At 42.3% G+C, this 13,010-nt stretch overlaps 1 protein-coding gene across 2 annotated transcripts in view; it reads right to left on the reverse strand.

Moving 5' to 3' along the window:
• Positions 1-3,378: 3,378 nt before the first annotated feature.
• Positions 3,379-13,010, reverse strand: part of mad1l1 (mitotic arrest deficient 1 like 1) — a 68,517-nt gene continuing 58,885 nt past the window's right edge. For both annotated transcript variants that reach the window (XM_075464071.1, XM_075464070.1), the window contains exon 18: positions 3,379-4,915. In XM_075464071.1, coding sequence (XP_075320186.1) covers positions 4,766-4,915 — 150 coding nt within the window. In that variant the 3' untranslated portion in view covers positions 3,379-4,765. The remainder of the gene's footprint in view (positions 4,916-13,010) is intronic.

Below are 13,010 nucleotides of genomic sequence, written 5' to 3' on the forward strand. Positions count from 1 at the left end.
AAACAGGGGTGGTCCGTGGCGTAGTGGGTTGAGCAGGCGCCCCATATACAGAGGCTATAGTCCTCATTGCAGCTGGCCCCGGTTCGAGTCCCGCATCGGACGGCCCTGTGCTGCGTGTCGTTCCCCCTCTCTCTGCCCCTGCTTCCTGTCTCTCTGAACTTTCCTATCCATTAAAAGCACAAAAGCCCCCCCCACCCAATTAAAAAAAATATATAAATAAATAAATTAAACCTGACACTGACAAAATATAATATTTTATAATCAGATTATTATATTATATGTATGATTTATAATTTTATAATAAAATATTTATTGGCGTTAAATAATTAACGAGTTAACTCGCCCAGCCCTAATAAACATGTTTTATTCGTTTCATCGGTAGAATCGACCACAGCTTCAATCTACTCTGATTTACGGCCTCCACAGAGAAGAAGGAGAAAGGATCGTGGTCAAATTGTTTCCGTTCATTTAAACCTTCGCATCCGCACCAACAGAGCTTTAAAAAAAAAAAGGCAAACATGACAGAACAAGGAAGCTAATCACTTATTACTTACTGACAGCAAAAGTTAAGTCATTCTGTTGTTTTCTCTGAACTCTCTCCAGCAGTAAAATCCAATCTGATGCTTATTCTTCTCCTGTCTTTAGATATTCTTTCTCACTTCCAAAACGTTGCCTCGGGTCTCAGCATATCAACGCATCTTTTGTTAATTTTCTTTTACTCTGCCAAAAAAAGTGTTCAAGCCATTAAGTCAGTCATTAAGTTGCTTAGTGCGTGACGAGGCACTGTGAAATTAAACAATGAGGTGCCGGGCTGGAAACCACGGTTGTCAACTGTGGTAACAGTTAACAGATGACAAAGGTGTGCAATTAGTTTGATGGTCAACTCATTTCTTTGGTGTTGCTTAAACATAGAAACATAAAGGTATCAGAGGTGCGTTCACTGAGGCTTATGGTCGTTATGTGGCCTCTACTGGAAGCAGCAGTTTGCCAGGTTGAACCAGGTTGTAGTAAATAACACTTAATTAACTCCTGAAAATGTGAGCTTTAGCTACAATCCTCAGGCCAGCTGCAGTTAAATGCTGGACCGAATTCAGGTAAAAAAAAATGCTACATAGCTCAGAGTTTTCCCTCCATACAAGTGAAAGCTCCAACGCACCTTCCTCAGAGAATACGGTATCACACGGCGTATACTCTGCGGGGGGATCCTGTAGAAGAAACTCAGATCTGAGCTAAAGCATAACAGCTGCTCTGTATCTTTCTCTGTTGGGCCTTTAGAGACAGAGAAAGCAGGAGATGGAGAGGGGGAGAGGGGGAGAGGGGGAGAGGGGGGTGGGGGGTGGGTGGTGTGGGAGAAAGACTCACTTCAGACAAAATGATAGAGCGTTTCCTGTGTGAGTGGAGAGTAAGTAAAAGGAAGGACTCTCCAACTGTCCGACAAGCCTCTGGTTTCCAGCAGAGACTCTCCTCTGGGGGAACATCTCCTCTCAGCATGTTGCGCTTATCAATTTCTGTCTGCTTGGAAGAAAAAAAGAAAAGAAAGATAAAATTGAAATGACAGCTGTTTATGTTTGAATAAATGAATCATGGTCAAGAATTGGTTTTAAAGATTAAAAGCCGTCCTCAAATGATTTTTTTTCTGCTCTTCTTTAAAACATTCAAACCAGACTGCTTATTAATGCTTTACTACCTGCTGTGTAGACCGTGCAGACCGAAGAGCAGACCGAGCAGTCCCCTGCTTCAGAGCAGCAAACACCTTGACTTTTTCCTGGAGAACGATTTTGTGATGCAAATGTATTACTCTTTTGACCGCATATTGTTTAGAGAAGCAAAACGTTTTATTTTTTTGGCCCCAGCTAACTACATGAACTTCATCAACGCCAAAACGAGGCCAGAACTCGGCTCACAGGACGCAGCAGGGGGGAAGAAAATGTTCATAAATGATATTGTTAATATGGGATGTCATACAGCTTCATGTCAAAAGAGGCGAACTATCCCTTTAAACTCAAACTTTAAATATTACTTAGGGGGTTTTATCCAACACCACACACTGTGAATCTTACTGCCGTATTATTTTGTTGTTAGTACCGCCCCACCTAAAGATTATCCATGTTTCTCTGCAGCTTTGCGGGGGCGGCGTCTGCCCCACAAATCACGCCACTATCAGCAGGGACCCCAAATTCTGCTGGGGCAGTAAAAATTGGTAAAAGAAAAACCTGGAAAAGCAGAACGACTTAGCCCGTTTCAAATTTTTTTGAAAAGTTGATGCCCTGCACAACAAGTCTGATCAGTGATAGGATACATAGGGCAGCTAATATGGATGTTATTTGCTGGGCTTTTATTTACTACTGAAACAAAGTCCGAAGCAACCACTTTAAAGGCTGCCAAAAGAAATATGAATAAGACATGTAGTAAATAAGAGGGATGGTCGCCGAGCCGATGTGGAGATGAGTGATGAAGAACTCTGCTGACACGGACTTAATCAAACATAGAAACCTTTATTGCATTCATCAGGTTCGTCTCAAATTTACAGAAAAGATGCATCAAGTCTGGAGAGATGAGCCCAATTGTTCAAATGAAATCTCTCCCTCTTGTAGTTTCTTTTAATGGGGGATAACTTTCCCCTATGTGGTCGCCCTGGAGATGCTGCACGTCTCTGTCTCCAGGCACCTTGCCAGAAAACAATGTATACGACTTCTTTTCTCTGGAATATGTTTTCCCTCTGAATCTCCATGTTTGACTATATGCTCCTCTGGTTGGAGACACATACACTCAGTGGTCTTCATCAGTGATGCGTTTGGAGCCTTTTGCACTCGGCGACCTTAGTGATGCTTCTTCTCAAATATTCTCTTAAGTATCAGACACATTCCCATAAACTGCTTTAAAGAAGACATCAACTACATCTAAAGGGTAATGGTGGAGTTGCATTTCCTCTACTGTGCATCAAGTCCTCTCTGAAACATAAAAAAAAACCCCACCCGAACTGGGAAAATGTGCTCTTTCTTTGCCCTTGCTCTAATTAGCTTCTAGCTTAGCTCCCTCGTCACAAAACTGCTGTCTACAACCCAAACTCCATTAAAATGATTTTTTTTTTTTTGGATGGGAAGGGCAGCAAGATTTTTCTTTAGCTTAAATAACTTAATAAAGGGAAGGATTTCCCTGCTCGCCTGCCGCTCTGTGACGACATGGTGCCAAACTTTCAGGCAGATTATGCTCACAGGGAAAAGCCTGGCCGAGGAGTCCCGTCGGTGTCCAGAGTTTCATTACTTTCATCACACCTCAAATGGCAGCACCGAGGGTCAAGGGCTCCTCCTGTGGTTGGAGCCACAACAGGTGAGTCGCAGCATTTCACCGTCGCGGGAAATAATTGTGAGTCGCGGAAAATTTTCAGCAGTTTTATTGATCACCATTTGCATTTTCAAATTCAAAGACAGAGAGAGTACAGTCACGCATGTGAATCACATGAAGTCAAAGTCAAACACACCCCAAACAGGAATGTTTTATCATATGTTGAACAGTGTGACATCCTGATGGCTGGAACCTGCGCAGAAGATGATCTGCGAGATAAAAATGGAAAAAAAAAAAAAGAAGAAGAAGAAAAACAAGGACAATATGTGGCATGTACTGCACAGGAAAATGTTTTCTCATGAGACATATGGCTGCACCAGCTGGAGTTTCTATATTATGGCTGTAATAAGTGGCTTCAATCGTGACTCACTTCCTTTTGTTTCTATATATAGCAGATATACAATAAAAACCTTTTATTATCATCATTAAAAGTAATGATAATGAAACTGAAAACAATCCAGAGCCCAACTAGCTGACTTTGGGCTGCCCCCTGACTTTGGGCTGCCCCCTGACTTTGGGCTGCCCCCTGACTTTGGGCCCCCTGGCTGAAACACTCGCGCCTACAGACAGCGTGCAACAGTTAAACCGACGTCTATCCGTTGTATTTAACTGGAGCATCCAGAGAGAACGTGTAAGATTCCCACAGAAGGTGATCAAACACAGCAGTACACCAGCCTGCCGTTCTGACCCGATATCACACGGTGAAACTGACGTGTTTGGATTCATTCTTGGCTGGTGGTTCTTCTCTTCTGTTTAGAGTTAAACTCACAGTAAGCCAGTCGGATTCTTTAAAAAGGCGGCATTCCACTTCTCCATGATTCTTTAATAATGACTTCACGCATGGTTTTGTGCCATAATTATTTGTATAGTTATAGAAAAAAAAAACGAAATAACTGGCTTACTGAAGGCAGCAGGGCAAACCGGCTTTGGTAACAGAGACAAAAAAAATCCCCATCTGAACACATGGCACTGCTTGAGATTAAATACTGTGAACCTTGAATTTGGCAGGTTTACTGCAGATCAAATATTGATCCCCCCCCCCTCCCAGCTTGCATTTCAAATGTGAGAGAAAAGTTTGGTTGACTCTGAAATGTTTCACTTCTCCCTTATTGGATCCTCTAATACAAGTGGCCAGAAAAAAAACGTGAGGACAGATTACACCAAGACCCAAACGAGATAAAGGCAGAAAATCCTCTATTCGTGTACAAATTGGATTTCTTTCACAGCATAAAAGCTTTTATATGATGCTCTGCCTGGAGAGAGATAACAAAAGGCAGAAAGATGGATCCAGAGAATCACACATACATTTGTTCTGCTGCACATAGTACAGGTTGTGCATGTTTCAAACTTCTAAAAAAAAAAAAAAAAAAAGGAAATCAGGAAGAAAACTACCGCCACGTTAAATCTGTCCACCTGCACTTCAGATGGTGGTTTGTCGGCTGAAGAGGTCGAGGGTCACGGCAGAGAGGAAGGCCGGGATGCTCTTCTGGTGATGCAGATGAAGGGCCACCATTTCTCCCAGGGTTTTGGAGAACTCCGTTTCCATGAGCTGCATGCTCCCGTTGGATCCCTGAATCAGAAGACAGCACATGACATTGAGCAATTCCATCCTTTTCCGGAGGAAAAAACTTTCCGAGGGAAGCTGGTTCACTTCGAGTTGCTCGCGTCTTCGGTGGGAAACTGTTAAAACGCGCATCTGTGTGTGTACACAATCACAGCAGGGCGAGGGTGTCTAAATCTGCGTGGATTAATTAAAAGGAACGAGGAGCAGCTCGGGGCGATGGAGTGAAGGAGGAAGGGATGAGGGAAATAGGGGATAAAGTAATTAAAGCAAAGTAGGGAGGGAAGAAGGGAGGGAGGAGCAGAGTCCCACGACAAACCGGGTAGAGATTGAGACATCCGAGAAATGTCCTGATTGGGTGTATGTCAGAGACACACACCTTTTATTTTATAACAGTGGGCCCCGGGAGAATACTGAGGAAGGTAATTTAATAAGCAACACAGGACCAGAACCCACAGAGAAGCAAGGAGAGAAGATGAGCCCAGAAAGCACCAATACGCCACTATTTAAATCCCCACATGAACGCTTTTACTCCAACTCTGTAAATGTTTACCCACCGAGAGTGATTTTGAGTAAAAAAAAAGAGATTATTTTAAAATTTGCTCTGCATTGTCACTTGAAAAGTGACCAAGACTTCAGTTACAGGACCTTGAAAGGCAGAACTCGGCTGTGAACCGTCACAAATCTCTAATGGCTGAGAGGACAGGATTCCTGAACTAATGGCATTTACTAGCTGACTGCACAATGCTTCACTGAAAATGGAAACATGTAGAAAGTGCTTAAGAGGCACAGAACAATTCTCTGTATTTTTTTGTTTTTTTTTGCTAATTGTACAAAAATTAACCTCCACAGGTTTACAATCAAAGACGTCAACAGAGTTTCACTTTAGAGGATTTCAGCCGGCAGAAATTTAATTACATACCAGAAAATCACCTGATCACTGACAAGAAGATTAATTAAAGGTACAATCAATTTATTATACAAAGAATGAATGATATATTTATCCATTTCTTTTTCTGCAGACAATCAACAGAATGCATGTTCTTAATATCAGAAAAGGGTGCCGTTAAAGCTATAACTCTGTTAGTCAACTGTTCGTCCCTTTCACCTTCGAGGCGAATTTTCTTCTCTTCATTCCTTTCTTTTCTTTTCATTGGTCCTTTGTCTTCTTTTTTTTTTTCCTTTTCTTGTGTACAGTCAACTGGACAGAGACGGGAAATTAAGGAGAGAGGGAGAGGATGACATGCGACTGAAGCCTCGAGCCGGATTTGTTGCGGTTACGTGGTAAGCACCTTAAAACAGACTCATTTGCAGCAAGATTTTTCTAAATTAAAATAAAGATAAAAGGCAAGAGGAGCCGCTTCCTCGGGGGTTAGGTGTATGGATCCATCATCCATCATTAAAGCAACTCGTAAAGATGAGCAAGAACTCTTTTGATAGATATTTGGACAATACCCACATATGTGCACCCTACATTTTAAACTGTGCAAAGTGTAACAGAACCAGCACACGCAGATGTGATGGAGAAACACTTTAGTTAAAAAATAATTTTTTTTAAATCATAACATGGCATATATCTTTAGGCTTTAGAGTATATGAACCTGTGACGGGAGACTAACCAATCACGGGTCTTTTCAGAGAGAGTGTGGATGTCCATATAGGGACATAGACAGGGAGGACTCGATGTTGTCCACCTTCCTGGACAAACAGACACAGGAACCCTGAATTGGGTTTTAAGTTCGAAGGGTTCTGTGGAGGTTACATCGGGTCAATCCAGTGTTGGGCTTCCATGGCTGTGTTCGAAACCGCCTACTTCTCCTACTACTCATACTAACTTTTTGAGTTAGTAAGCGAGAAGTTCCGGATGCATACTAGATTCTCTGAAATGTTGGTTACTACTCATACTCAAACTACCCAAGATGCAACGTAACGTGACGTCGCCGATCGTCATTTCCTGTCAAAACGGCAGTTTCAAGCTAGCTACAACGAGGGTAGGTTCACTTCCTGTTTTCAAAACAAAAGCACCAATTGTATCGTAATGGCTTTCCCTATGATAAAAGGCAACGGGTATTTTATTTTGTGAAAATAACAGGAAGTGCGTTGCTCACTGCGGCTAGCTTTAGTAGTGCCGAATTCGTCGGAACAATATTGTAAACAGCCGGTATTTTGTCAGGTTTTCAACACGTTGGGGATCTAAACGACTACTTTCTCCCCTGAAAATGTTTAAAATGTTGCTAAAGTTTACAGAGTTTAGAGCTTAAGCGAAATAAGCTTCAGGCCGGCTGATTTCGGCTCGGGCAGGAGCGAAATGCATTGTGGGTAAACGCTCTGCATACTGTCTGATCGATGAGTATGCAGTATGTAGTATGTAGTATGTAGTATGTAGTATGCGGTTTACTTTCAAATTCTTCTTCTTTTGCGTGCCTTTCGTTAGTTCTCCGTCCAACCCGGCTTAAAACACGCAGGCATCTACAAAGCACTTCGCTGTCAGGACACCTCACAACATGGCTTGTGTCAGCTCTTCAGTCATTAATCCTTTCCACGAGCTCTTGTTTTATCCTAAATGAATCTTTAATACACTGGCCTGAATGCCGCAGTGAGGCAATTCAAAGTCTTTTCTAGTCAACTCCACTTCTCTTGACAACTTCCCACTTTTTCCATCTCACAGCTCACTCTTTGGCTCTACATCCCTGACAATCCCCGCTGTGCTTTTCCCCCGGGTGGCCGGCTGAAAGCTATACCGTATCCTCAGGCTCACCACTCTCATCACAGGTGCACAAACAAACAAGTGTGCAGAAGGCTCCAGAGAGTGCCGGGGCGTCGGGAACATGGAACACATACATCAAAGCAAAAAAAAAAAAACACTACAACTAGTTACCATGGAGATCTCAGTGCCTGAAACACCTTAACGCTGAAATCTGTCCTCAGAACAGACTGAGTGTACGAGTGGGTGTGTGCAACACACAGTGGACTGCTTGATGCGAGCCTATGGGAGCCGAGCCGACTGTGAGGAACCCCACAGTCAGCTGGAACGGGAAACAGTCTGGTGAAACGCCGACGCTCCCACGCAAAATTTGATTTCAAGTGGGCAAACGTGCATGCATACACACGCGGACGGCTAAACAAAGGCTCTGCAGATTTGCATACGGCTATAGAGACAGAACTGAGGCGGCGATGCTCCGTTTCTGAGATGCAACAACACATAAACGCAAAGAAAGAACAATTTAACTGTAAAAGAAGAGGGAAGTATCTACTGTTTGAACAAACACTTCACACTGTACACCACAATTAAGCTTTTCATTTAAAGGAAGCTCAGTGTTTAAGGTACACTAGCTGTAGATTTAAAAAATAAAGAAAAAAAGCAAAAAAAAAGCAATTTGCTTCTTTAAATGTTCAGTCGTTTAAAACTTCTGCTTCTAATTGGATTATCAGCCACTGATTCAGCTTGTGTGCTCATTTACAGACGAGCGTCTCCATCTATGGTACGGGGCTCCGTGAGGCCGCACTCAGGCACAGCGGTGCCTTGTGCTGAATGTTAAAACTCAGAGCACCAACTTGCTAATAATGATAACGCTTTGACGCAATCTCCCCGACACCAAGCGTCACTAATTAAGATCTAAACACAAAGTACAGCCGAGAAGCTGAGAAGAATCTCATCGGGCTTATTAGGACTTATTAGGTTCCAAAAATCAAAGTTCTGGGAGCCTGAACTGTAATTCATCCCACAGTTGAAGTTATTTCAGTCTGGAAAACAGCAGCAGAGTGACTGACCAGCAGCTCAGGCAGTATCATCCACTGAGCCGTAACGCTTGTATTGATCAAACTGAATTCAGACCTGATAATGGGGCTTCAGAGGGACTCAGAGGATCACCAGAGGCATTAGGATCAATCCTCTGGGAACCGGAGGCGTCTGATATTATCTAATAACTGTTCAGATGCGAGAGTCTGACAATCGTAGCGATTCTTCGATTGTTTCTTTCACACGGATTTGAGGTAAATAATAATCAAAGTGTCGAGGTAAGCGTCGGTGAACTTTTGATCCTCTTTGTAACAGTGAGTGAAGCTGCCGCTGCCTCGTTGCTTTAATTGCACATTTTCCTGAGAGAGGAAGTTCAGCACCGAGGTGAAAATGCTGAACACTCCCACTTATTGGATTTATAACCACAAATAGGTTTAGAAAGACACCCCGGACAAAACTGACCACGACAGTCTAATAAGAGAGAGTTGTGGGATGGGGGTCCGGAGACTTGACCCCCTTAACATAAACACGGTATTAAACAAAGTAATGTGCCTTACAAAGATATGGGTCACCGCCTACTGTCTCCAAACCCCAAACGTCTGTGTTTGTGCTGCTGTTTTAATGTCTGCTCTGATGCAAAATTCCCTTAAATCGAACACGATTGTTTCTCTACAGGAGACAAAAAAAAAAACAACAACACACCAACCAAAGAAGCAATCTGAGCCTTTCGCAGACACTTTGCAAAGATCAGCTTAAAACACGGAATGCAACCAGACGTTTGTGTTTGGTTCATTTGCCAAAGAGAATACACATTAAACACATTTTCACTCCATTTCCTCGATAAAAATAATTTTCAGTTTGACCTCTTCGGCTTGTTACAAATGCCAAATATGTCGTTATGTCCCGATGACCGTTATATCCCAGAGATTTGAAAAGGTTTAAAGAGTTGGTTTTGTTTCAATCGTATTCGAACCAAAAAATAATGTGTGTGTGTGTGTATGTGTGTGTGTGTATATATATATATATATATATATATATTTGGGCTGGGCAACAATTAAATTTTTTTATCTAATTAATCACGTGATTTCCCTGATTAATCACGATTAATCGCATTTGTACGCAAAATCCAAAAATGAATCCAAAAGTAGTGTATAGCTTTTAGCATTTAGTTTTATTTTAAATGTACTGCCATATGAATGAAAGTGCCATAACATTTATTGTGCAAACACACTTTTAACATCAGCATTTTTATGTAGTTTTTATGTAGAAGCCTCGCTCCACTGTCTGTTTCCTTGAATGACTTGCTGCTATCAGTTGTGTGTTTTGCCTTTAAGTGATATTTTAGACTGGAACTACTACGGTGAGAAGACAATTCAACTTGGCAGTGTTTCCAGATGACTTTGGTTCTGTCGACTCCGCCGTCTGGAAGAACTTTAAAATGAAAACGGCCGAGTAAAAGTTCTGTACCCTTATCCATGTTTGGTGGATCCGCCGATTACTTTCTTTTCCGGTTCCGCAGCAGGCAGCAACAGACTTTTACAAAATAAAATAAATTAAATTTTTAAAAAAACAGCGTTAATAAAATATTTATTGGCGTTAAATAATTAACAAGTTAATATAGCCCTAATATAGGGATATATACGCGGAAACACAGTGAGATATATATATCTCTCTCTCTCTCTCTCACGGGCACATGCCCCGTGTTTCTGCGTCTGATCTGTGCAAAAAGAAACATATACCCGGTAATCTCTTTTGGTTTTGAAGGGATCTTTCTGTATCTTTCTAAAAGCTGATTCTAGGGAAACAGGTTGCGAGGAAAGCCGAAGTTAAAAACAATTGAACAACATACCGACTGTGTCGTCACAGGAGCCGGCTGAATGGGGATGTCGCTACTCTTCGACTGACTGACAGCTGGAACAGTAACATCGGTGCATGGCCGATTTAATTATTACGTTTATGAAATTCAGACGCTCAGACGTTCCGGCAGTGATGGCCACAGCATCCTGCACCTCAGCACAGACTGAGCGAACGAGTCGCTGCTACAAACCGCTCCCCGTTTGCTTCTGATTGGAGCTCGTGTTGTTCTAAAACATGATCACAGGGGGAGAAAAGAAAAGAAAAAACAGATAAACATCCAGTGGAACAGAACTTCAGCCACCGAAGTTCCGATGAGATTCTTCACGTTTCTCCTTTGTTGCGAAGGGAAAACTTGAAAAAGTTGTGAAACGTCAGGGGCGACTTCAGCGTTATTCAGATGCTGACCTTATCAGTGCTTATTTGCATATTCACACCCCCCTAAAAACGAAACAATCTCTGACCTTTACGAGAACAACAAGGTTCTGTTTATGTTGAAAGAAAATAAACACCGTGACCTTACAAAAACACGGGCGGTAGTGTTGAGGTAAATACCACCGACAAGGCGACACCGAAACGGGCTCGACTTTCACGTTCCCTGAAAAGCCGAATTAAGAATATGAAGAAGGCCAACCCGCGTACGAAATTAAAGGACAGACCTCAGCAATGCAGGGGAGAATTACTATCCCATTCATCTTTTCATTTGTCCATCCAATTAAAGGAAATCAATGCTTACGGCCTTGAGATGCAGGGCGGGGTTTCATAGTGACCTCATCCGGCTCGGGAGCTGCGTACCGTCTGAATGACAAACATGCTCCTCTTCCACCGTAGGCAGCAATCAACAACCCGAGAAAGATTTACACAACCGCACGCATGAGAGCCAAATACCGAGGCCTCTGCTGGTATGCTGATGCGCGGGAAAAAGAAGCCTTTTCCATAAGATGCTTCTGGTAGAGCTCTGCTTAGGGATTATAGGATTCTTCTTGGCAGATAGTTCTACGTTTTTTGTTTTTGGGTTAATATTTAAGGTTGTACTTTTACAGATTATGGTAAATAATTGGGCAGGGTGATAAAAACTGTGCTGTGATGTGATACATCTGCGTAGGTGAAGGAACAAGATTTCCTCTTTAAATAGCAGTCATGACCATCTGTGTTTTCGAAGTCTTGCAGATTTTGGTGTATAATTCCAGCTGCTGATTATGGAATTAACAAGGTGTGCCTTAAACACACCATTAGGCCCCTTGCTCTCAGATGTTAAGAGTTAACAGTGACCGCTACAGTGCGACAATACATCCTTAAGATTTGGGTTTTTTTATGTGGCGTGGGCTTAACTCGTCTCCTAAACACTCAGTGTGTTTAAGTCCAGGTTGAAGACACACCTATTTTCAGCTGCATTTGAATAAAGCTCCAAATCTGAAGCTCGAGTTTCAAAACTTAATCACATTTTAACTCCTGATTTTATCTATTGTTCTTATTTTCTTTTTTGTTTAAAATTTAAATCATGCTTTATTTAGTTATTATTTCTACTGTTTTAATGTATCTGTAAAGCACTTTGAATCGACTTGTAGTTGAATTCTGCTGTACAAATAAACTTGCCTTGCCTAATGATTTCCGCTCCACTTGTAAATGACAAAACAAAAAAATGTTTTTGCATTAGCGGGTCACTGCTGCAGTCAGACTGGAGCCACTAAACTACGTGGACGCTCTCGTCTGCAGCTGCAACTTTTTCTCCACCTCATCCACCTCGACTCCAACGAGGAAACGGCCCGTTGCCCTCTCTCCTTCTCCCCGTCGCAGTGTGAGAAGCACAGAAGTGGTTCCCTTTCACAGGCATGCTTGAATGAAGTTTAACTTCAACCGATTCCAATCGGTTCTACGATAATGTTACGAGTGTCAGCTTTAATTTCAGTGAGTGGATTCTCGTACTACAGAAAGACATCTTTCCCTTCCGCCTTTTCTTCTTTTTAAATCATATTTGCAGACCACACAGCTACAGCTTTTCTTCCTTTTCCTCTCAGCAAAGCTCTCCACACTGCTGCTTCTGTTGGATGAGCCTATTCTATTATCTTCAGCTGCGACTTGACACAGCCGTATGAAAGTTAGGGGACAAATAGTGCAGTGGGCGGATAATGACTTTTTACTACACCTTGGAAAACATGTCAACTCTGTATGTTCTGTGCTGAAGAACAGCTTCTAGTCAATGCAGCTGCAGTGTTGAGGCCTGAGACGATAATAAGTGCATGCAGAGAGGTGACAGATGGCTCTATATTGAGGTGATGATCACAGATCAGTTAACCTGTGTCTCCACATTCCAGCGCTAATGAGGAGCCCTCTCTTCTCTGTCTCTTACAATTTTACTCTTCCCTCCGTTTGCAGGCGAGCTCTCTATCAGATTCATCTCATCGTAGGTCAGATATAAAAAAAATGCTGAAAGTTTCGGAAATCTTTGCTTTTAACAATTTTACCTGTGTTACTGTTCCCCTCTCTCCCACCTCTGATCCCATCAGTTCC

The sequence above is a fragment of the Odontesthes bonariensis genome, chromosome 4, assembly GCF_027942865.1.
Source record: "Odontesthes bonariensis isolate fOdoBon6 chromosome 4, fOdoBon6.hap1, whole genome shotgun sequence".
NCBI lineage: Eukaryota > Metazoa > Chordata > Actinopteri > Atheriniformes > Atherinopsidae > Odontesthes > Odontesthes bonariensis.